The sequence below is a fragment of the Pleuronectes platessa genome, chromosome 24 (genome assembly GCF_947347685.1).
Source record: "Pleuronectes platessa chromosome 24, fPlePla1.1, whole genome shotgun sequence".
NCBI lineage: Eukaryota > Metazoa > Chordata > Actinopteri > Pleuronectiformes > Pleuronectidae > Pleuronectes > Pleuronectes platessa.
The window spans coordinates 6,969,510-6,992,847 of NC_070649.1; the positions used below are offsets into that span (position 1 = coordinate 6,969,510).

At 43.2% G+C, this 23,338-nt stretch overlaps 3 protein-coding genes and 1 long non-coding RNA gene across 5 annotated transcripts; 2 read left to right on the plus strand and 2 right to left on the minus strand.

Annotated features, from left to right (window-relative positions):
* On the minus strand, positions 1-3,071 carry sumo1 (small ubiquitin like modifier 1). The gene is made up of 5 exons (XM_053416883.1): positions 2,935-3,071; positions 2,477-2,551; positions 1,638-1,715; positions 1,456-1,527; positions 1-1,085 (listed from the first exon to the last, which is right to left on the minus strand). Exons 1-5 carry the CDS (start codon positions 2,944-2,946, stop codon positions 1,017-1,019), a joined length of 306 nt encoding a protein of 101 aa, XP_053272858.1. The 5' UTR covers positions 2,947-3,071; the 3' UTR covers positions 1-1,016.
* map3k2 (mitogen-activated protein kinase kinase kinase 2) lies at positions 1,493-14,357 on the plus strand. 2 transcript variants are annotated; one of them, XM_053416882.1, is made up of 17 exons: positions 1,493-1,795; positions 6,068-6,140; positions 6,508-6,626; positions 6,957-6,997; positions 7,096-7,195; positions 7,288-7,401; positions 7,952-8,048; positions 8,242-8,372; positions 8,476-8,555; positions 8,822-8,886; positions 9,018-9,110; positions 9,199-9,432; positions 9,525-9,673; positions 9,824-9,955; positions 10,070-10,199; positions 10,300-10,477; positions 10,634-14,357. In XM_053416882.1, exons 2-17 carry the CDS (start codon positions 6,086-6,088, stop codon positions 10,851-10,853), a joined length of 1,938 nt encoding a protein of 645 aa, XP_053272857.1. In that variant the 5' UTR covers positions 1,493-1,795; positions 6,068-6,085; the 3' UTR covers positions 10,854-14,357. The 2 variants fall into 2 exon arrangements, with proteins under 2 accessions (XP_053272857.1, XP_053272856.1); XM_053416881.1 differs by lacking the exon at positions 1,493-1,795 and adding an exon at positions 4,181-4,276.
* Positions 14,358-17,309: 2,952 nt separating this feature from the next.
* LOC128431228 (sterol 26-hydroxylase, mitochondrial) lies at positions 17,310-22,932 on the plus strand. The gene is made up of 9 exons (XM_053417487.1): positions 17,310-17,589; positions 18,197-18,387; positions 18,521-18,720; positions 18,815-19,012; positions 19,116-19,279; positions 20,695-20,861; positions 21,261-21,342; positions 21,442-21,666; positions 21,787-22,932. Exons 1-9 carry the CDS (start codon positions 17,323-17,325, stop codon positions 21,904-21,906), a joined length of 1,614 nt encoding a protein of 537 aa, XP_053273462.1. The 5' UTR covers positions 17,310-17,322; the 3' UTR covers positions 21,907-22,932.
* Positions 17,449-20,055, minus strand: LOC128431229 (uncharacterized). The gene is made up of 3 exons (XR_008334123.1): positions 19,863-20,055; positions 19,490-19,591; positions 17,449-17,580 (listed from the first exon to the last, which is right to left on the minus strand). It is a non-coding gene; the product is annotated as an uncharacterized LOC128431229 (long non-coding RNA).
* Positions 22,933-23,338: the final 406 nt, after the last annotated feature.

Consider the following 23,338-nt stretch of genomic DNA (forward strand, 5'->3'; position numbering starts at 1 on the left):
TAAATCCAGAACAGGTTTATTTATATATATATATATATATATATATATATTTCTATATATCATCACAGAATGGAACCCTCCAATATAAATAAAAAAACGACACTGGAGATTCATGTGACATGTCATTCAAACACACTAATACTGAACACAACATATACAAGTCAAGCACAATTGTCGTTTTAAAAAGAAAAGGGGTCAAAGGTCAAATATTATCATGTCAGCTCGATTATAATCAGAATTTTACAATTTCTCCAACAGTAACAATCGGTGTGGATTTGAGGATGAGGAGTCCAGCTGTTTATGAATAACCCTCAATCTGCTAAATGCCCTGAATGTAAACGTGTGGAATGGACTGCCTTTTGTACAAAGAACTCCCATTTCAAATATCTAACTGGGTGCGTCAAATTACAGTCACAGAGAGACTCTTGTTTGGGACCTAAAGACTCAAACAAACCAACACCATATCATTGGTTCATCCTCAAAATAACTTAAACTTGATCTTTAGTCTTCTAGTTTTGTAACTCTGAGCAAACGTGATCACGGCCACTTTATTTTCCTTGAAGTTAAAGCCCAGCTGTACAAGTGCACTTGCTGTGTAGTATCATATGACAACAACACTACTCGTCTTACAACTACATGATTATCACTTTTGGCTGAACTGTTCCTTTAGACGCAGTCTGGTCCTTGATAGGATTATTTGCTTCTGCCGACACCGTCAACAAGACATGATAAAGGAAACAAAAACACACCACAAACAAGATACTATGCTACTGAACGCTATTGCTCGGGCCAACAGCACGAGCATCCCTACACTTCAGAATAAGAGACCCGTTGTCCTTTTCCTCATCCGCTTACCTCAGATTATTCACCTCCCTTTCACGCATGGAAGCCCTGATAGTCGGTTTTTGATCCAGATGGTTTGAAACTGAACGAAAAATCGAACATACATACAAAATAAAATACAAAATCAGAAAAAAGAAAAGAAAAAAAAGAAAGATTTAGAAATGCAGGGGGGTTTAATTGTTCCAAAGTCCACCGGTCTGTTCTTGATAAACCTCGATGACGTCCTCGTCCTCCATCCCCAGCTGACCGGAACAGCAGAGGAGACATTTTTAGTAACAGAACCAACAACACATGATGTAGACTCTCACAACACTCTTCTTTTAAGTTCTTCTTCTATGTATACAGTTTTCCTAATGACAAAAACCCTTTATTAATAATTTCCCACCAAATTAAAGCATAAAAGTAACAGAATTTAAGCACTGTGCATATATTAAATATTCAAACATAAAATGATTGTTTAATTATTGATATCATTGTTTTATTCTGATATATTGCAACAACCAATTGTCCACTGATTTACTCCTGCTGCCTGTGTGTCCATACTGTATATGTGTGCCATTTTACTCAGCTAAAAGATAATCAGATACTCATGTCAAGAGAAACAAGTTTTACCTCTTTCGGAGTTTGGTTATCTGCGATTCTCTGTCCTTCAAACAGAAACCGTAGCGTGCTTGCTGGGACGCCCTGAAAGAGATAGAAATCTATAACTCCATGTTTTTCTGACATTGTTTGATACAGGAAATCGAACTTGTATCATTCGGTAACAGGCGCTGCTTTCCCTCTTCCCGTCGTACCTGTCTCTGGCTGTAAGACTCCTTCAGCTTTTTTAAATGTGTCGTCATTTTCACCTTAAAGTGGATTTCACTGCTGTCCTGTGGGCGGCGAGAGAAAACAATGATTAGAAGTGGCGGAAGTTCCGGCATGGAGCAATGAGGCCAAAGCAAGGAAGCAGGTAAGAAGAAAGCAATGTGCTACTAGGTAAATATAAGTAATTACGAAAAAGATTAAATATAGAAACACATAATGAAAAGATCTGTATCTATTTCTATGGCATGATTGTCTGAAGCTTTGCTTCTTCTAATCCATTTTGTAAATACTCTCATTTTGTTGATGGTCTCAGTTACACGTGACATCTATTGCACTTCTGTCCGTCCTGGGAGAGAGAGATCCCCTCACATGTGGCCCTCTCTGAGGTTTCTACGTTTTTCCCCCCCATGGTAATATGTTTTTGGGGTAGTTTTCCTTACTCTTGTTGAGGGTTAAGGACGATACACCTTGTTAAAGCCCTATGAAACAAATTGTGATTTATGAATATGGGCTATACAGATAAAACTGAATTGATCAAGGATGGAATGACAAACAGATTATTGTTGGTTACTTTCATCGGCTTTGACCTTCCTTATCCATGCACCTCTAGTGTTTTTAATGCACAAGTATGCAACTATTCCATATATTACCAGGGTACTACATACATATGTTATAAATGCATTGTATAACCCTTATAAAAACTGTAACAACACATTTTCACTCAAGTGTTATTTGTTGATGGAGGGACTCTGCATCAGCAGCTATGCTACACATCGCTAGGTTGAGCTAGCTGGGTCCCATCCATCCTGCCTGCACCGTTACCCACCTGACCGATCACTTTTAACTTTATGTACTCTCCGTCCTTCTTGTCCCCGCCGTCTTGGCTGGATGGTTTTGTCTCCTTTGGGGAAGAAAAGAAAAACAACAACAAATAAAGCACGAAGCATTCAACACGCCACACGCTCGCCTCGGGCAGACCCGCGGGGGCAGGTTTTAGCGGATTGTGCCGACACACCAAAGACTCGTTCACGTTTACATCTCCGGGTTCGAAAAGTGAGCGAGGCTTGTTGTCCCCGAGGCAGAACTTTGCAACCGAGCTGAAGAAGCCATGCTAGCTGTTCAGCTGAGCTTTGTGGGCCCGGAGCTACACGGAGCTAATGGCTAAGCACGTTAGGACACCAGCTCACAGGGAGGCAGCAAGCCGCAAAAATCACGACAACGTCCATTTCTTTCATTTCACGAGGACGGCGAATAGTAACATACAGTTCAAAGTGTTCATCTCACCGAGTCTGACATGTTTCGCTTGTGTGTATTCGCCTTTGTGTGTTGTTACAACTGCGTTCACGTTAGCTCCCAGCCGCAGCTCTAGCCCGATGTTGTGAGAAGGCGACATCGACCGAAGCTGACGCCGGAAGATGGAGTCCTTTCAGAATAAGAGTCTTTTTGACATGAAAGTTGTTTTGGCAACAGCGCCGTTAAATCTCACACATTACCCCCAAAAAATTAAGCAGTTAATTAATCTAGCATGAAGGCAAATGTGTAAACCTAAGTTAGAAGCATCACAGTTAATGTGGTTTGATGTAGCGTTGATTTATAACTACATTCTTTTCCTTGTAAAGAAGGTAATTAAACTCAAATCCAATTGAATGGTCGAAATATCACTATTTCAAAGTGTATGAAATATCATCTATATATCCATAATAACAACCTGATTATAAATCATTTAAATGAACACACTCATTACGATGGCAATTATCCTTGTTTAGTTTAAGATTATATTGTTTTATTGTTTTTACTTCATAGTGTTTATTTGCTTCTAGTGTTCTATTTCATCGCTGCTTGCCCTGTACTTAGATCCATTCCATCTCATGTACCTCATGTTTCCGAATGGCAATAAATCTTCTAGAAATGAATTATATTTTTTTCATATAGCTAAATTCTTCAGTATAAGTGAAATCAGATTGCGTTCATTGTATTAATAAAGGTTGTAGTTATTGAGCAGATCATGTTAAACACGTTTATCTGACAGGATTTGAAGCGTGATGCAGGAATTTAATACATTTCATTCACAGCAGAAGTTGTGTTTTTGTTGGACTCCTCCAAAGAGGCTGTCAAGCGCTCACAACTGAAATATATAATTTCCGGTTGATACCTGTCAACGTAAAACACCACAAATCTACAGCGGATGGGAAAAAACGACCACAATACAGTTCCTGCTTTTATTTTGTCAGCAAAATATCAAACTCTTCCGGTGGGCTTTTGTGTGTCATCCGCTAACTTGACGCGATTGTGGAGGAACCAGCGAGCGAAGCTACCGTCAAAGCAGCGTGTGGAGTGAAACTAAATGGAAGCTGCGCGTTAACTTTGCCCTCTCACCGCGGCGCAGACACCGGGAGGGTTGCTTCGGACCCGCCGTCATCTTGTCCGTGCCACCGCCGCAAGAGATCCGCCGGGGTTCGGCCTGACAGCCGCCGGGCCTCGTCGCCGCGGCCCAGCAGGACTCGAGTGAAGTTGTGAGCGGACTGACAAACTTCTGCTTCCTGCAGCCATCTCTCACCGCAGGGCCCGGGGCTCCCGTCGCCGGCCCTGTGGATGAGGGAGTGAGCACGGACCGCATCGCGCCCAGGTGAGGCCGCGCACCGGTCGGCCCGCACTTGACATGTGTCCGCGTTTGATTCTCGCTTTCTGCGCGGCCGTGCACTGCGAGAGAGAGAAGAGAGAGAGGGAGAGCTCCGAATTAGCATTAGCTTAGCTTGTCAACTTCCCTGGCCCTGACAGCTAGCTGTGTACGGAACTCTCGACTAGCCACTTAGCTTCCTCTCTCAGCTCTATCTAAGCAGCTGACTGTGTTTGGGTCATTTTCGAACGTGCAAAATCATCTATTGACATCATTGTATCGTGACACGCAAGACTGAATTCGCTAACAACACTTGTTAAGTCAATTTTAGCTTCCAGGGCTGCTGAGCTAACGCTAGCAAGTTCCTTTAAAGCTAATTATCAACCAAAGCAGGCCATAACAGTGGCAGTGTTGTTGGTGTCAACTTTGCAGCAATCGGCCCCCAAACCAGTGTTTTGCAGGGGATGCACCATTAGCCGCACGACAGAGAAGTGCTAAGCTAATGTTGATGTTGCAGCTTGGTCTGACCAGCGTGGGGGAATAGTCAGATTTGACGTCAGCCGCAGAGAGTGATCGATCAGCAATATCCAATCAGCTCCTCATCAGCAGAGGCCATCTTGACCGTCCAGACTTAAATATCCAGACCCACCGCACTGTCTGTAGTGTTGGACGGTATCTGCACTACCTCACAGTAACCAACATTTAACAGTGACAGCTAGTGGTGGTGATTCTGCAAGAGAAATGCTGGGGGGTTATATTTATGCCTTATTCTTATGATATCCCACACAATGTTATGCTTATGAATGCAAACTAAGGATTGTTTCATCATCACATATGAATGGATTGCTTTTATCCATGTGTGTGTTTCTCTGTCTGTCCCGCTCCACCTCAGAGGAAGATATAATACTTTTTACTCCAGTTTCAAGGTGATCACTTGATCAATTGAAATACAACGTGCACCTATTTTGACAATAGATTATTCCCTCTCTTCATATTTCAAGCAAAAATAGCCGATATTCTTAGATTTCACCCTGACAACATTTCCTGTTAATGTGCAAAAAAATCCAAGGTGTCATTTGAAAACACTACATTCATCCAAAGCTGTAGTGATGGGCACTTCTTTATGTTTCATAAACCAAATTATCAATAAATCCTTCATAAAGATAATCAGCAAATTAGTGAATAATGAATATAGTGACCCGCAGCCTGACTTTTTTCCCCACATCCATCTGAGAGCTTTGATTGCTCCTTACTTGGCATATTAAGATTTTTATTTCCAGATCCATTTCTGAAATGTGATATATATTTAAAAATCAGGTTTCCCTACAGTTTATGGATTTTAAATTTGTTCTGTTCTGCAGTGGCCAGCTTCAACATCACGCTACTCGTGCATGACTGCAGCAATAATAATAACCAATTTATATAACTCTAAATACACTCTCTGTTTACGAGCCCCATAAACCTGGAACTAATTGTCTAATGTCGTTTGTATAAATAGTTGGGACAACATTTTAGAAAACATAGGAGCAACACTTAACAGTACTAAGCAGAACAAATTCTCAAAACATACAAAGAAGTATTGTCTCCCAAACAAATTCAGAAATGCCTTTTGCTTTTACACAAACATTAATATCCTCAGTTATTGTGGTTCTCAGCCCACAGAAACATCCTTACTGTGCAGTCGAGAGGTTTTCTGGCTCCACTCACAGTTTACAGATGTGTCCGTCAGCAGCTGCAAGCTCTAACTTGTGTCCCACTCATCTGCATGTCATGATTTATGTTGTTCTTTTGCTGTTGCAGGAGAAAGGAATCCCTTTGATGGGAGAATCCTCTTTCCTGGCCTCCTGGGTTAATCGCCGTGCCATGATGATGGGTATGTGCGTGTGTGTGTTTTCAAGATTGTGTTACTGTCTGGCAGGAGGCCAGGATTTTGTCTTTTGTCAAACTCACAACCAAAGGAAGTTTTTTTTTCCTCTCCCTCTCTCTCTCTCTGTGAACAATGTTTCTTTGACACCTTTATATTACAATGAACCTTTGTGTGATGTGCTCCTCTGCAAGTGGTATAACATGTTTAAACTGCAGGTCTGGATACACAGATAAAAAGTATGTGTACTGTGTCTATAGTTAGTGTTTTTAAGGATTTGAAAATGTGCAAAAAAGAGCTGTGGAAAGTTTTGTGCACTTCAACTGATGCAAAGGAAAACCTAGTGGGTTCACAGCAATGTTTTGTCGTCACTCAGATGAGCAGGAGGCGCTGAACTCAATCATGCAGGACTTGGCCGAACTGCACCGCTCTAGCCGTCCTGCCATGTTCCTGTCGGACCTGGGCAAACCCAAAGCCTCGTCGCCCAAGAACCAGGTAGCCTCACAAGCACGATGTCGGGCAAAAATCTTTTTATGAAATCGGTATAATGTTGCAACAGCAAAGTAATACAATGAAAGAGTCCAGTAAAGAAACCTGCCTCTGCCTCTATTTTGTCATTGGTGATCGATTATAATAATTACTTGATAGGATATTGTATGGTTTTAAAACATGGAACACATCTTGTTATCCTTTTTTTTTTTAAACGCCCACATTAATTTACAAACAAGGATCAGTGTAAGGGTTACATTTTCCACCTGCTGTGTGTAATGCTCCGTTTTCATCTCTTGACACGCTCTTCGTCTTTTGCTGATCTGTCTGTGGCAGAACGATGTCAGAGTGAAGTTCGAGTTCAAAGGGGAGAAGAGGTGAGACTTAGATGTTGCTCATCTCTCTGAAATCACCAGTCGTTACCTGTAGCTGTGTCCTCCTGACCTCTGACCTCCTGATCTTTTCTTGTCCGTAGGATTTTGCAGTTTCCTCGCCCTGTCAAGCTGGACGACCTGAGGTCTAAAGCCAAAGTGGCTTTCGGTCAGATGATGGACCTTCACTACACCAATAATGAGGTACAAAGCTGCACATTTAAAATTATCGATATTGAATAAAATGTATAAGACATATACACCAAAATTGTTTTTCTCTCTCTCTCTTTTCGCAGCTGGTGATTCCACTGACGACTCAGGATGACCTGGACAAAGCCGTGGAGCTACTGGATCGCAGCGTTCACATGAAGAGCCTGAAGATCCTCCTTGTGCTGCAGATGTCCTCTCAGGTCAGCAGCTCTCACGTCCAAGGAATAGCCCAAGTTTTATTATTGGGCACAATTTTACTCTTGCACAGAAGTACTTTGAGTTGAATGGGTTTATTCTGCTATAGTACAAGGCAGAATTTAATGACTTTCAAGGGCATTCTATCAAATTAAGCTAGCTAATGATGTTAGGTTATATGTAGCCTAAGTAAAGTGTCAACGTTTTTGTGCAGATTCAGAATTTTTCAGAAGCGCTGCATCTTTCTGCATTTCTTTCAGTCTTTCAGGAAATAATGCCCAAGGAAAAAAATATTTATGCTATTGAGATATATAAGTTGTTGCTGGTTGGTTCAGATTATAAGACTTTTAATTTTTTTTCTCATAAGAGCTGGACATTTGTGTTAGATTTATTTAACAACGTCAAAGCTGCTTTATTTTTCCGTGTCTCAAAGAATGGTACAAATAAAGTAAATAGAGAAAGTCATTTCAAACTCCTTTATTATTAAATCAATCTGAAAACTGTTTTTTGTTTGCCTGTTTTGTTAACAGCATTTTTGTGTCACTGTTTCTCTAGAACTCTTCCTCTAACATGGACCTCTTGCCGTCGCACGAGGAGCTGGACAACACAGGAATCAGGGCGTCCGACAAGAAGAGTATGCTGGCGTTAATAGGTGAATGATGTCTCTAGTAAAACTATCCAGAATTCTTTTTAATTGGAGTTGAAGAGACAATACACTAAATATGCAACGGAAAATTCAGGTTTTTAGTTTTCTGTTTGCTACCAGTGTGATTCACACAATCAGTATGCAAGTATGCATCACAAATATTTATTAATAGGGTTCCCACTCCCCCAAACAACCTCAGGCTCCCATTCGACGGATCGCAGCTCTCCTCCTCCAGGATACATTCCCGACGCTCTCCAGCAGGTGGCGAGAAACGGCTCCTTCACCAGCATCAACAGCGAGGGAGAGTTCATTCCGGAGAGCATGGACCAGGTACCTGCACTCAGAAATTTGAACTTAAGGAATCAGTCCGTTTGCTAAACTGATTCTTGAGAACTGTCACTGATGCAAGTGTCCTGTTCTTTGTTGTCTCCAGATGTTGGACCCACTGTCCATGAGCAGTCCAGAGAACTCGGCCTCTGGGAGTTGTCCCTCTTTAGACAGCCCACTGGACAGGTCAGGAACTCAGCGTTTTAATTATAGAACAATGCACTCAAGGGATCAGATGCCAGGACTACTGTTGTTTATAAATCCTCTTTAATAATTAAGGATCAGAGTCTTTTATTATTAAATATCTGGCGATACTCCCGACCTATATCTTCCCAATTAATAAATCCCTGAAATGCACTCAAGTAAAGAACACTCACATTAAAATGTTTGTAATTCACTGTAAATAATGAATTAAAGGTTAGAGTTTTGTGTGTTATTGTGTCTTCATGCAGCGACTACCCAAAGTCCAGGATGCCCAGAGCGCAGAGCTACCCAGACAACCACCAGGACTATCCAGGTACATTTGTGTATGGGTGTGTTTGCAGAGAACAGTCAAGAATAGTGCGACTGTTGATCCCTGATGCTGTTGTCTTTCCTTTCCTTCTGGATGTCACTTCTCCTCATCGCCACCCTCTTCTTTGTCTGCAGAGTACGACATCCCAGTGTTTGAGAAGGTGGGGAAAGGGGGAACGTATCCTCGGCGATATGGCATTCCCTTTGGACTGCAGGACTACAGTGATGGTGGGCAAGGTTTTCTCTTTGACCCTAAAAGATATTTATTCTGAATTGTTTAGACCCATTCATAACCCTGTCTTCCTCTGCTTGGCAGGGAGGAAGACCTTCCCCCGGGCTCGGCGAACCCAGGTTCACGGCTTCCGCTCGCCGGTCAGCTTTAGTCCAACCGAGCAGTCGCCCAGCACCAGCAGCGGCAGCAGCGTCTTCACACCCGACCTGGAGGAGGCCCCGGGACCCACCAGGAGGCCGCGGAGGGGCAGCGACATTGAGTCCAATCTGACGGCCGCTCCCACCCTCTCCGTCATGGACATCAGTCCACCCAGCCGCTGTGAGTCCCCATGCTGTTTTTTAGAGGTGCACAAGGGATCTCGCCTATTTCTCTTTTCTTGTGATTTAAGTATATCTGATGTTTGCCCTCAGCCCCGCGTGCTCCAACCAACTGGAGGCTGGGAAAGCTCCTGGGTCAGGGTGCCTTCGGACGGGTTTTCCTCTGTTATGATGCGGATACCGGACGGGAATTGGCTTGCAAACAAGTCCAGTTTGACCCGGAGAGTCCAGAGACCAGCAAGGTAAGAGTCCAGAAACCCGCGTGTCGATAATTGGTTCAATTTACACTGTATCCATATATACCACCCTATACGTTTATATGGTATTGTAGTCTGGGAATAACGACAGCAGGGCATGAAGAGATGTCTGTGTTTTTTCCCTCTCCCTAATAGGAGGTGAGCGCGCTTGAGTGTGAAATCCAGCTTCTGAAGAACTTGTGCCATGAGCGGATTGTCCAGTACTACGGCTGCCTGCGAGACACGATGGAGCGAACGCTCTCCATTTTCATGGAGTACATGCCTGGCGTGAGTGCTCCGTTCCACGTTTACTTTGCACTTGTGCAAACGCTAAAAGAATTGGCACAAGCAAGAAAAGCACGATATTTACTGGCCTACATTTTTCATTTCTGCGGTTGTCAGGGCTCCATTAAGGACCAGTTGAAGTCGTACGGGGCTCTGACGGAAAATGTGACACGCCGCTACACCCGGCAGATCCTGGAAGGCGTTTCTTACCTGCACAGCAACATGATCGTCCACAGGGACATCAAAGGTGAGGGGGACTGTTTTAATTGAGGTGTTTTAAGGGCAGAGGTAATGTTCTGGCCACAGCTATAAAAGCAGACTGATGTGTTTGACTTCTCTTTGCCCAGGAGCAAATATCCTTCGTGACTCTGTGGGTAACGTGAAGCTGGGAGACTTCGGGGCCAGCCGGCGGCTACAGACCATCTGTCTGTCAGGGACAGGCATCAAGTCAGTGACAGGCACCCCCTACTGGATGAGCCCGGAAGTGATCAGTGGAGAGGGCTACGGCAGGAAGGCTGACATCTGGTGAGGCCACACACACCTTGATGCTTAAATGCATTTCCAGGTTTATCCAAAACCATTCTCTGCAATTTGCCATAGCCATGATTAATATAGTAGCTTTTTACTGTGTGAAAGGATTACAGAACTGGGTCTTGATACGAACACTTACTTTGCCCTCAGGAGTATCGGCTGCACCGTCGTGGAGATGCTGACCCAGCGACCCCCATGGGCAGAGTTTGAGGCCATGGCCGCCATCTTTAAGATTGCCACCCAGCCGACAAACCCGGTTCTCCCCGCCCACGTGTCGGACCACTGCCGGGAGTTTCTCAAACGGATCTTTGTAGAGACCAAGCAGCGCCCGTCTGCTGATGAGCTATTGAGGCACATCTTTGTACATTAACCCCACCCCTGAACCTTTAATCCCCCGCCCACCTGCCGAACTGCCAGACACGGCCTTACCTGATGGGGTGTCCCTACCTCTGACCCCATTCCCTCCATCTCCAAGCTGAAACCCAGTGGACCAGGAAGAACCGGCTGGAAGAAGGTGGGGTTGCGCAGGCGGAGGGGTGGTACCTACCTGATCCTCCTGTCTCTGTTTGTATGAGACTGCCATTGAGGACATGAATTTTTTTATTTTATTTTTCTCTGCAAGTTGCACCTTAATTTGTCAAAAGTGGAGGCTTTGAGCACTTCCTCCTGAAGAGATGAAAAACAAATATTTGAAAAAAAAATGTCTTCTTTTTTATGTTTTTACGGTAACTCTCTCCTGGAGTGGGATAGTGTCAGTGTTGTGGACCTACAGGAGGCGGTGCCTGACTCTTGAGAGACTCTGCTCCCCCCATGTTGCTGACCTGACCCCAGAATGTAGTCTCCTGCCAAAACCCGGAGCGATGGTGTTGACCTGGGCCCGCTGCTATAGACGAAACAACCCCCCCGATTGCGGAGAACACTCCCCTTAACGGTTCCCACTCACTTTCCGTTCTGCTCCGCGCTCTGATGAAATGTTTTGTCTCTGCTTTATTGTCTGCAAACTACCTTCCCTCGACCCCCCCCCCGTCTTTGTTCTTTGCCGTGTGCCTTTTCTGTTTTTAAACGCAGTGTAGGAATGAGTCTTTTGGAGATTTGGGATAATCTCATTTGTTTTTAGGCGCTATAGCTCTGTGTTTTTTTTGCCCCCCTGGATAAACTGCCTTCGCACGGTTAGCACAAATCTAGCTGATCTCAGTTCAGCCGTAGTATCCGCTTTTTCGCCTTCTCTGTAACAGATTCCTGGTAATAAGTGGGGGATTTATTTTGGCAACTAACCAAATACCCTCAGATGTTTTTCGAAAAGCATGCCTGATGAACTTCTAGGTTTCGCAAACCAACTCGCCCTCAGACAAGGTTCGGTACTTCTGCTTCAGTTGTTCAAAGACAGGAACAGTATCCACATTTTCTCCTCAAATGTTTTCTCCTCTGCTTCTCAAAGAATTCATTGGTTGAACTCAGGGCAGAATTAGAATTTTGGACAACCTAGACCTTTAATTAGGTAAATCTGGGCTTGGGGAAGGTGTGTTAGTCTTATCAAGTAGACGATTATTCGAGAAGGTAACAATCGGATTGATTTAAAAATGATTTCCAGTTTCATCTACAGCATATCTGCGAAAAAAGTAAGCAACTAAACCCAAAAGTGTGACCTTTTGGGGGAGAAAATGTTGTTTTGAAATGGACACGAGTCAAGCGGTACTTATTGTGGGGTACCTGTGGTCGTGCTCCGACAGACCACTCGCTTAGTACTGCAACACGAGGAGCACTTGAAGAGTGTTGATGTAGTTTTACAAGGCAAAGAAGCTCACAGCTGATTAGCCAGAGGCTCTGGCTGCATGACGCTGTCTCGCTGTTGTATGTTTTTATCGCTCGAGAGAAATCGAGTGTACGACGTGAAGCGGGGACATTTTCACGCTGTCTTACAAGCTGCTTGACATTTCACCAACCGGTACATTCACAGCTAATGTCTCTTCGCGCTCCACTGCTGCAATCGGTACCTTTTTAACACTCTGCGGCCAAGGCGTCCCTGTGCCATATCAGAGCATCCTCATTGTGTTGTGTTTTGTATTTTAAATTTTTTGGCCTTAAACATGCACTCCCATAGAAGAGATTCCCTCTCGCTCTTATGTTGTGGTCGAAATCAAACGAGTCAAACTTGACTCTTCACTGTAGCCAAACCGCAAACACTCCGTTCAACGTGCGTCCGGCTCAGTTTCCTCTCGGGCTGAGTTGTGAAGGACACAACTATGCACCAGTAAACTGTCCTGGGATTTAATCCGTTTTCTTCAACCAGTAACTTGCAGGCAGCTCTGTCTGCAACCAATCGAATGCCAATTGCATCAGCTGTCCCTCCTCTCGCTCCGAAATAATGGACAATTCTATTTACGCTAAAGACTCAGTTTAAGAGGATTTATCATTGACTTCCTTTATTCCTGTAAAAAGAATTGAAGCTGGTAACACGACAAGCTTCCTTAACCTCCCAGCTTGCACTCTGCAACCTGTTTATTTCTCCAAAGTCTTTGGAGACCTAAGAACACGAAACATTCTGACATTCCTGTCCATTTCCAAAAGGGTCCACGTGGCCGTGTGCATTTGCAGATGTTGTGTTTTCCTGCAGTGTCCACTAGTAATAACTAAGGAGCCATATTTTCCTGATAACACCTTTTTAAAGGCAGATAGGAACCAGGTGCTTTTGCTTGTGTTTGCTCATCAAGTGTTGAAGGCAAAAACACTCAATCTCTCAACATGACTTTCCCTTGAAGACGCTTATATTCTTTTTGTGGTACATTTTCTATGACCGGCTGATTATTTTCAACTGAAACAGACGCCTCTTCCACTCATATGCATTTTCAAAACGTCACCAGAATAAAGCCCCAGATAAAAGATTTGCGAATCAGTCCGAGTTTGAGGCAACGTACGGTTAAAACTGTCAGGTACAGGGGGAGATTTTCAATTGCAGCCAGCACTGGTAAACCTGGAGACGCACTACCATTATGCACTTATCGATTATTCACTGATGCTTTTACCCGATTCCTCATCGGCTGCTGCTCGCGCAGCTCGGTTCAGCGACCTATTTTTCTTTTGCACATTTTAAAGACTATTTTTTTTATTTTTACACGAGTGTGAGCGTGTGTGTCTGCGTGTCGATGGTTCCGTTTGCGATGACTTGTACATGAATGTAATGTCTCCTCTTACCGTCAGATGGCCTCGTTCACCACAGTGAATTAACTCTTTGGTATCAGTATTTGTCACCTGCAAAACACCAAGATAAACCTGTAGTTTCCTTTAGTGTCTAAAGCCACTGCTGCCACTCCTCTGTGTGAGTGTGTGTCTGTCTGTGTGTGTGTGTGTATGAGTGCGATTTGTGTGTGCGAACGATTTGTGCGAGCGTGAGTTTGTTAACGTGCATTTACTGCAATTTGTGCTCATTGGACACTGCGCCCGAAATGCCTCGAGCATTCTAACTGTAGGGGGTGAGATCAGTGAAATAATATTGAAAATGAAAGAAAAAATAATGTACAAAGGTGTAAAATAAAATGTACCCTTTTTTTTTAAAGAAAAGTACACTTATATCCCACATGTTTGGTCTCTGTGTATTGTAAAAGAAGCCATGTTTATAATTCTAATTGGTTTGTGACCAATACGCCTGTTTATATCAGATCTGTATATCAGTGGTACGCATAATTTTTTAATATATATTTTTTATTTTACCTTTTTTTTAAATGGGAGATTTTATGCATGGTTGGGTCCTAAGAGACGCAGCGGTGCCGTTAAATGGTTGCTGTATTTTGGCAAAATTCTGGAGTATTGCCACAGCTCTGTGTTCATAATTATAACAATTATGATGATGAAAACAATAAAAAAAATATTTATTTCACATCTGGCCGGTTGCATTTTTACTCCGTGAAAGTCCAGGCTGCCTGGGCTGCTGTTTGTAATGTGTTTTCAGAATTCTCAAAGACAAGGTCTGATATCCTGAATATAATGTTAGTAATAATAACTTTATTGACATAGCACCTTTCAAAACACAGTTACAAGCTGTAAGTGTAAGAACAAGATCTTGGATAACTTTGTGCAGTGGTGTACACATAAAAACCTGCAGCTGAACGCCACTAAGACCAAGGAGATGGTGGTGGACTTTAGGAGGTCTCAGCCTCCTCTGCTTCCAGTCTCCATCGAGGTGGTCAACACCGACACGTACTTAAGAGTCCATATGGACAATAAAATGGACTGGTCAGCCAACGTTGATGCAGTCTACAAAAAGGGTCAGAGCCGGCTCTACTTCCTGAGGAGGTTGAGGTCCTGCAACAAACTCCTGCTCATGCTCTACCAGTCTGTTGCTAGCGTCCTTTTTTATGCTGTGGTGTGCTGGGGAGGCAGCATAAAGAAGAGGAATGCGGGGCAACTGGACAGGCTGGTGAGGAAGGCGGGAGCTGTTGTTGGCACTGAACTGGACTGCCTCACAACAATGGAGGAGAGAAGGACCCTGAGATCTTCCCTGCATGAGTCGACCTCAGTCCTTTCCCCTTCTCTACTCTTCTCATCTCATCATATAACATCCCTTTACTGGCTATACTAGCCCCATGCACAGACTTTTACCTTTTACCACTACATATTCTTATATATTTATATATATATATTGTTGTTTTTATATTTATATAGATATCTTTTTGTAATACTCCACTCCAGCAGCACAAGAACGCTTTTATACTAGACACAAGCTAATCATTGCATTCTGTAGAATAGGGTCAGACCCATTCATGCACCTGTATCTGCAATGTTCTGCCTATGTATACGTGTTTTATGTATGTATGTCGGTTAGGTGTATAAGCTACTGGATGACCTAAATTCACGACGGGATTAATAAAGTATCCATCTATCTATCTATCTATCTATCAAATAAGAGCAAAATGATTTAAATAGACGATAATATAAGAATTAGGAGAAAACCCACGTATAAAAATGTGGCGGCCTCCATAGAGAGTATATAAAGTATTTAAATTCGTGGCAATTTCTACAATCCCACTTTAACAACGAGGCCCCCTGGTGGGCCGTGAAGCCACTGCAGGTGGGCCGTGAGAGGTCATCAGAAAATAAATAGATAAAAAACTTTCAGATTGGTAAGTAAGCGTTTAATGCCACAAAACATTTATGATTGATTCCCAAAAAAGTTATCAGAGGTAATGAAACATGAGACATGAGGTTTAAATTCCACATTGTTCTTATTTTATTTGACCTATATAGCAGGTGTTGTTGTATTTGCTGACCGTCAGCCCAGAGGACAACCCCCAAGCCTGTGTGTTTGTGTGTGCCTGCATATGCCTGCGTTCATATACAGTTATTTTTGCTATAAAATTAATAATTATGTATGGTTCTAGTCCTGTGTGTGGATCATGTAGTTGTGATTAAAGGTGTGGGCGGGCCGCACATATTTTTCAACTTGAGCCAAGGCCTTCTTAAGTTTGGGAATGGCTGCTGTGATGGAAATTCATCTTGAGATTTGAAATAATGAAATTCTCAGACTTGACTTGCCATTGAGTCTTTATAAAACTAATCTCTGCAAAGTTACACAACAAGCACGGGTGCTCAGGATGGAACAACTGGCTGCAAGTGTGAAAAAGCCAGGACTCATACAAAGAGGCGTTTCACAAGACAATGTGAAAAACAGAAGACATGCCAGAACTAATCCAAAGAGGTGCTTCATAAAATGTAATAAGAAAAAAAGATATGAAATCTTCCTCTGTGTCTATCTGTGGTGTCCGTCCGCTGTAGCAAACTCCCTGTTGGTGTCGGCCATGCATAACATACAAGAGTGGAGCCTCCAGGGATGCATAATCACAGATCCAGTGTTTACAGTAGCCTGTCATCCCTTAAAATGACATTTATTGTCTTTTGGTACGCGGTTTTTGAATCTTGATGATGGCTTCCACTCGTTTTGTACTTGATATTGAATCACGTATCGCGTGAAGTGACATTGTGTCCCCTGTAACTCACCCGATGAGAGGGGGGATGTTGCCGCGTAGCTGGCTCCGATGCTCTCTGCGTGTTTTTAAAAGATGCTCGAGGCTTGGATCAATATTGTCCATGTTTAGTTTCTAAATGGACAATATTTGTTTGCTAGCATATTAGCGCACAGCACACACACAAGCTTGGGGGTTGTCCTCTGGGCCTGCGACAGGTCCTCACTTGAGTCCTTTCTGCGAGTCCTCTTTTTAGTTTTGAATGACTCAGTTGGACTTTCTGATTCCCCTTCGTCCTCAGCAGCTTTCCTCTGCTCCATCTTGCTCGACCCAGCACACAACAAAGTTATCCCTCACTTAGATTCAATCATGAACAAGCATAGGGGAAATTAACATGAACATATTGTGGTCAAAATGTTACATTTCCATGACAGGTCCATTCTAGGGTAGAGAAAACAACAATTTGTACGATTTAGGTGATCACACACAAGTGAAAACATCACCAGGATTATTTTCTATTCAATTCCTACTAATAGATCCCTTTCAACTAAGTCTTACACACCGAACCTTTGAGCTATATTTACAATACAGTGTGTAAGATTTTTTCTAATAGTTACATAAAGGTGTTTCACTACAAAATAAATCTAAATTGAATTAGATCTAATGTCTCTCTCTTTTGGAAATTGGCCGATTTATAAGAATAACTGTCAGATGTTGAGGGCTCAGCTCCACAGGCCCCCCCACATTTATTCAGGACTTTCTCTCTGGCGCCCCCTACAGAGGGAAGTTCTCCCTATCAGAAAGTCTCTGAATAAACACATATGAATACAGTGTATGGTGAAGACGCGCTTCCCAGATCGGATCAGACACTCGCTTGTAAGCATGAGCGTCCCGGCGGCTGCGCTCGGGTCTGTGCGGCTCTCCAGAGCTCTCCAGAGCCGCATGGGGTGTCTCCGGTCACTCCATGCGGCGGGCAGCGGGTCGGAGCTCCGGCCCGGAGCCTCTTCCGTCAGGAGGAACCTGGACGTCCAGACGACGACCGACACAGGGAGGCTGAAGACCATCGATGACCTGCCGGGGCCCAGCATGTCCAGCTCCCTGTACTTGATGCTATTCAAAGGATATTCAGAAAAGTCGCACCTAATGCAGGTACGAATAAGTTCGTTACGGGCTGCAGAGGATTTATTTCAATTTTTTATTTCGTTACAATTCAAGTTCAAAGAGGTTTTTGAGAAGAACTTTACAAAGCAAAAAAGAATACACAACAATAGACACAGAACAACCAATACATGCAAATATAGTAGTGCAGTGCAAGTAGTATTGTAAGTATTTGTTTTAGCAGCAGAATTGAAAGCCAATATATTTATTATAATTATGATATTCTTTTTGTCTTACCAATTTACCTCTTTACAGCTGTAACACAGTAATATCCCCTTCTATTATCTTATCTTATCTTATAGTACTCACTTTTTCAAAATATGAGATAATTGCATTATTTTACACATTATGTCATTGCTGTATAGCTGGGTTAGATTATGCTAATCTGGCTTTTGTTAAACAGTAACATATTATTACATATTATATATTATTTTACAAACTATTGATTGGATTTTATATATGTTTTGATAACATTGTTTTCAAGCACTGCACCTCCTGGTAGTAGGCAACCTCAAAAACATGTGTAAATTAAGAAATTTATTTCTGAAGTCTGACTAGTTTAACGCGTTTAGCTTGACCTGCTGTCACTGTTTTCAAGGTTTTACAGAAGAATCAGCACGGGCCCATTTGGCGCTCTAAGTATGGTTCGTTTGAAATGGTCAATGTGGCGAGTCCGGAATTCATAGCTCAAGTGATCCGGCAAGAGGGTCGCTACCCGGTCCGAGTTGATATGTCTCACTGGAAGGATTACATGGACCTGAGAGGGCACGACTATGGTCTGCACACGAGGTGAGTGGAGACAGGCGGTGTTTGGAGTCGTACTAACTTAACTATCGTAAGGAGACGAATTTGGGAAGGAGTTCCTCAGGGCTCCTTCGTGGTTCACCTTCAATTTGTAATCTGCGGCTCTTTCCCTTTTTAGCTCAGGAACAGAATGGTACCAGATCCGCAAACAGCTGAACCCCAAAATGCTGAAGCTGGGGGAAGTGTCGGTGTATGCCTCCAGCATCCAAGAGGTGGTCGGAGATATGCTGCAACGCATTGAGGTCCTGCGCTGTCGCAGTCAGGACCAGGCCACGGTTCCGGACATGGCGGCTGAGCTCTACAAGTTTGGCTTTGAGGGTAAGAGGCTCTGAAGTAACACTGGTTAATCGATTGCAGAGAGGAGCGTTTTTTTAATTCTTGTGAACCTTTATCTCAATTTGACCCCACACAGCTGTCTCTTCAATCCTGTTTGAAACCAGGCTGGGCTGCCTGCAGGAGGATATTCCCAAAGACACACTGCGATTCATCGCCGCTGTCAACACCATGTTATTGCTGTCTGATGCCGTGCTTTTTACCCCACGCTGGAGCCGCAGCATCCTCCCCTTCTGGAAACGCTTTGTTCAAGCTTGGGACGTCCTCTGTAGCGTAGGTAGGCGGTGAAAGAATGCATGGAGTTTGGATTTTGTTTCCAGCCAGTGGAATTGCATGAATATCTGCATACATATCCTCTGACTGGTGTGTTTGTATGGAAGGCCAGAAACTAATCGACAAGAGGATGGCTGAAATCGAGGCTCGGGTGCGCAGCGGTGAGCCGGCAGACGGTCTGTACCTGAGTTATCTGCTGTCCAGTGAAAAGCTGAGCCGATCCCAGATATACATCACCATCACAGAGCTGCTGCTTGGAGGAGTTGACACGGTAAGGGGGGGGGGGGGGGGATTTCTTTTGTCTGCTGCCTGTACACTCAGTTGGCACAGTTGCATTTGTTAGGGCTGCTTCAACATTTACAATCACCCTGCCTCTCTCGACTGTTTTCACATACAGTTCAATTCTCTGACTATTAGTTTCAATGTGAGCTTTAAAGGGATAGTTGACCCCAAAAGGAAAATTCCCTCATTATCTACTCACCACTGTGCTGAGGGAGGGGGTCCAAATAAACACTTTTGGAGTCGCACGGGTGAACAGCGTTGAAGCCAAATCCAACACAACTGAAGTAAATGGTGACCACTTCTTCAAACGTAAAAAAAAAAAAAACGGAAGAAAAACATTAAACGCCTCCAAACACCCTTGGGCGAGAGCATCTGTGCGAACGTGAACTCGGCACAAGGCAGAGCAAATAACTAAAGTGTTGTTGTGGATTCAAACACAAAAATAACACACCCAGAGAGACTAACAGTGAGTGAGTATTACATTTGTTAGGACTTATTACTTATTACACCTAATTTGTAATTCAGGGTAAATAGGAATAGAGATCAGACTAGAAGTCGATAAAGTAACCAACCTGATTCCGGCACAGTACAATAATTTCTGTACCAGTATTCAAACCAAATCAGAATCTCTCGGACTGGCTTTTATGTAGTTGTGGACTTTAAGAAATATGAGAGGTCTTTCCGGTCCGGGGAACAGTCTGAAAAAGTTTAATTCCTCAAAGAATTTGTCTGCGCTCTGTGAAATCAGTCAGTTATGGCCTGTTGCCTTCGACAACAAAAACCGACACGTTCAACATTCTTCATGGGGTTGGTTGCCCAGCCGGTCTGGCTACATTCCAAGGGGAGGTTGAGACTTGTAGGTTTTGATGTGCGAGGTTTGTAGAACCTATGAAAACTGTCCGACCTCAGTCTTAAATAAATCAAAATTACAGTTAGGTGGAAAAACAAGCAGATGGCATTCGTTAAATCTTAATTTAATCAAATAAACATCATTTGATGTTTTTATTTTAATTTGACATTTGTATCCTTTGAAATTCATACCTAAGCTACATATTAACTGTGTATTTTTAACCTTCCCAAAGCTATAGCAGGTATTTCCCCCCAAAACTCATTGTAAACTGATTGTATATATATTTTTTTATTTTCTAAATGCTTTCCTGGAGCTGTGCCACCACCTCTCCCAATTAGTTTATTTCCTTTGTGCCTTTTATTGTGGGAGAGTTGTGTGCACCAGCAGCACACTCACAAATCAGTTGTTCTTCTAGCAGCATTATTTAGGGTGTATTTTTGGACACATGCGTTCTGCGAATGGGTCTTAAACTGTGTATATTTGTATTCTTTGAGCACAGTGTGACTCCTTTTTTCTTCCCTTCCCCCCTCTCATTTCCTCCCACCTGACCTCAGACGTCCAACACCTTGACGTGGACGCTGTACCACTTAGCGCGGGACCAGAGGGCCCAGGAGCTGCTGTACGGGGAGGTGAACTCCGTGTGTCCCAACAAACGGGAGCCGACCACGGACGACCTGAGCAGGATGCCCTACCTGAGGGCCGTGATAAAGGAGACGTTACGGTGAGCAGTCGGCTCGAGGGGCCCGTCCCCTGTAGAAACTGTGTGTACACTGGCTGGCCAAAAGTAAGTGGACACCTGCAGCTTTCCCCAAACCATTAATACAAAGTGCACTTTTGTCTAAAACCTCCCTGTATCTTGAAGTATTAAGAGTTTCATTCACTGGAACTAAGAAGGCATTGACCACAGGATGAAAAGCAGGTGTCCATATGCTTTTAACCAGTGTGAGATGCAGTGTTATTTAGATTAGTTATTTAGTTAAAATGCATTGGTGATAATATCATTCTAAAGAGTTTGAAGGCAGGACTTCTACTTTACATCGTCATCGTTGTATCACTATTGCAATCACATTAGCTGAGTGTCCTGATCTGTGAACGTGACAAACCTGTTCTGTGCTTTTAGCCTTTATCCCGTCGTACCTGGAAATGGACGCTATGTTACTGAGAACGAGGTGATTGTGGGCGACTACTGGTTCCCAAAGAAGGTAGGGAGGCAGAATCCAAAGGCTGTGATGCTGTGTCACCTCTTAAGTGCTTATTGGACTCGTCTTATCTTTAATTCTATTATTGTTCTCTCTCTTAAGACTCAGTTCCATCTGTGTCATTTTGCCGTCTGTCACGATGAGGCAATGTTTCCGAATCCAGAGGAATTCGTCCCGGAGCGCTGGCTCCGCTCTCAGACGCCCGGCTGTCCTGCACCCAGCTTCGACAAGCCCCAGCCGTACAGCTATGTCCCGTTTGGTGTCGGGGTGCGAGCGTGCGTGGGGAAGAGGGTGGCAGAGATGGAGATGCATTTTGCTCTTTCACGGGTCTGTGGCGATATGTTATCTTAAAGCATAATAAGTGCTGGGCACAAAGTGTTTTCAGCAAAATGTCACTTAAGTCTTGTGAGTTTTCTATCCATCAACATTGCACATATCTGTCTGCAGATGATGCAGCACTACAAGGTCAAGCCCGAGAAAGGCGCCCCGATCGTGCACCCTAATACCCGAATCCTGATGATCCCCGAGAAGCCCATCAACCTGCGCTTCCTGACCAGGGCCGAGTGACGAGCGGAGATCAGTGACTCCCGAAGGTTTGGATTCAAGTGTTTTGACTGCAATCGTCTGTTTGTATGATCAAGTCGAAGATTGAATACGTTTCCCTTTCCCGAAATACAAAAATATTTATTAAGCTCTCGTGGTGGGATTGCATAGATTATATTAGTCCAGGTCTTTCTACATAGTCAGCTTTTCCAGCTGGAGGTAACTGAATGTTTTCCTCCTCACAGTTTCTGGAAGGAGACGAGGACTTGAAGGCTTTTTTGCTTTGTGGTTCTCTAGACTAATGAAATTGGCTCATCGGCTGTCTCCACAACACATACACACTCAAACACAAACACTTGCTGTTAAAAATGTGTGTGTGTTTAGAAGCCGTACAGGGTGAACACTGCCCCTCTTTGACAATGAGTGGAAATGCAGCTTTTACATAACCTGGCACCCCATTTCTTTCAGGAGGAATTCTAGTGCTTTTGTTTCCTTTTGAATCAGCCACGTTGAAAGTTGTTTCACATTTAACACAAGGTTAAGCATTAAACATAAAGAAAAGCTTTTTATGGCGGAGGCAAGGAAAGGAGGATTTAGGAAACGAAAGCAACAGGAGGCAGAAGGAGGGAAACAAGGAGGCATGGAAAGGAAGGAGGATTGTGTAAAGGGAAAAGTTGTTGCACTTTTTTAGGTTTCCTGTGGGAAAACTGCAAATATCTTTCTTTAATTCGAGAATTGTTGCACAAGATGTTGATTTAACTTCAAGGTTTTGCATTTATAAGTTACAAACAAGAACATGCAGCTTAAATAAAAGAATACTTTAAAGCCATAATCTCGGTATTCTCGTGTCTTAGTGGATGTAACTTTGCTAACAATGAATGTAATTTTTCTAATATGCATTTTAATATGTAATTTAGTTATTCATGTGTTTAACTGTTTGAAATGCTGTTACTAATTAAAAGGTATATACTGTTGAGCCTCCTCCCTGTGCTTGAGATTACAGATTGGGGAACAAAATCCCAATGTGGAAATAAAAGATGATTGAAATGGTCTTGTTGTGGTAATTCAACTGTGCAAGAGGATAGGCGTGCAGTGTTTTTATATTTGTGGCCTTAACTCAAATTTTTCTCATTCACGATGATGCACAATGTAACACACAAATTATCTTAAAAGGGTTGTGTGAGCTTTTCATCTTCTACAGCAACCGACATTCACCATTTAATGATAAGAGGGGAATAATTAGATAAAATGTTAACTTGAAAATCGTAAATGAAGTGACTCCTCTGGCTCTAGCTCTAATTTTCTGGGATTTTTACATTTGTTGAGCCTGCACAGTCAGAAACAGACACTGGGCCTATGAGCCAAAGAAGTTATTTATTATTAAATACTTCAAACAAAGCTACTTCCTGTGGCCAGAGCATTGGTTGACTTGAGGCCTGTCATCTGCAAATGCATA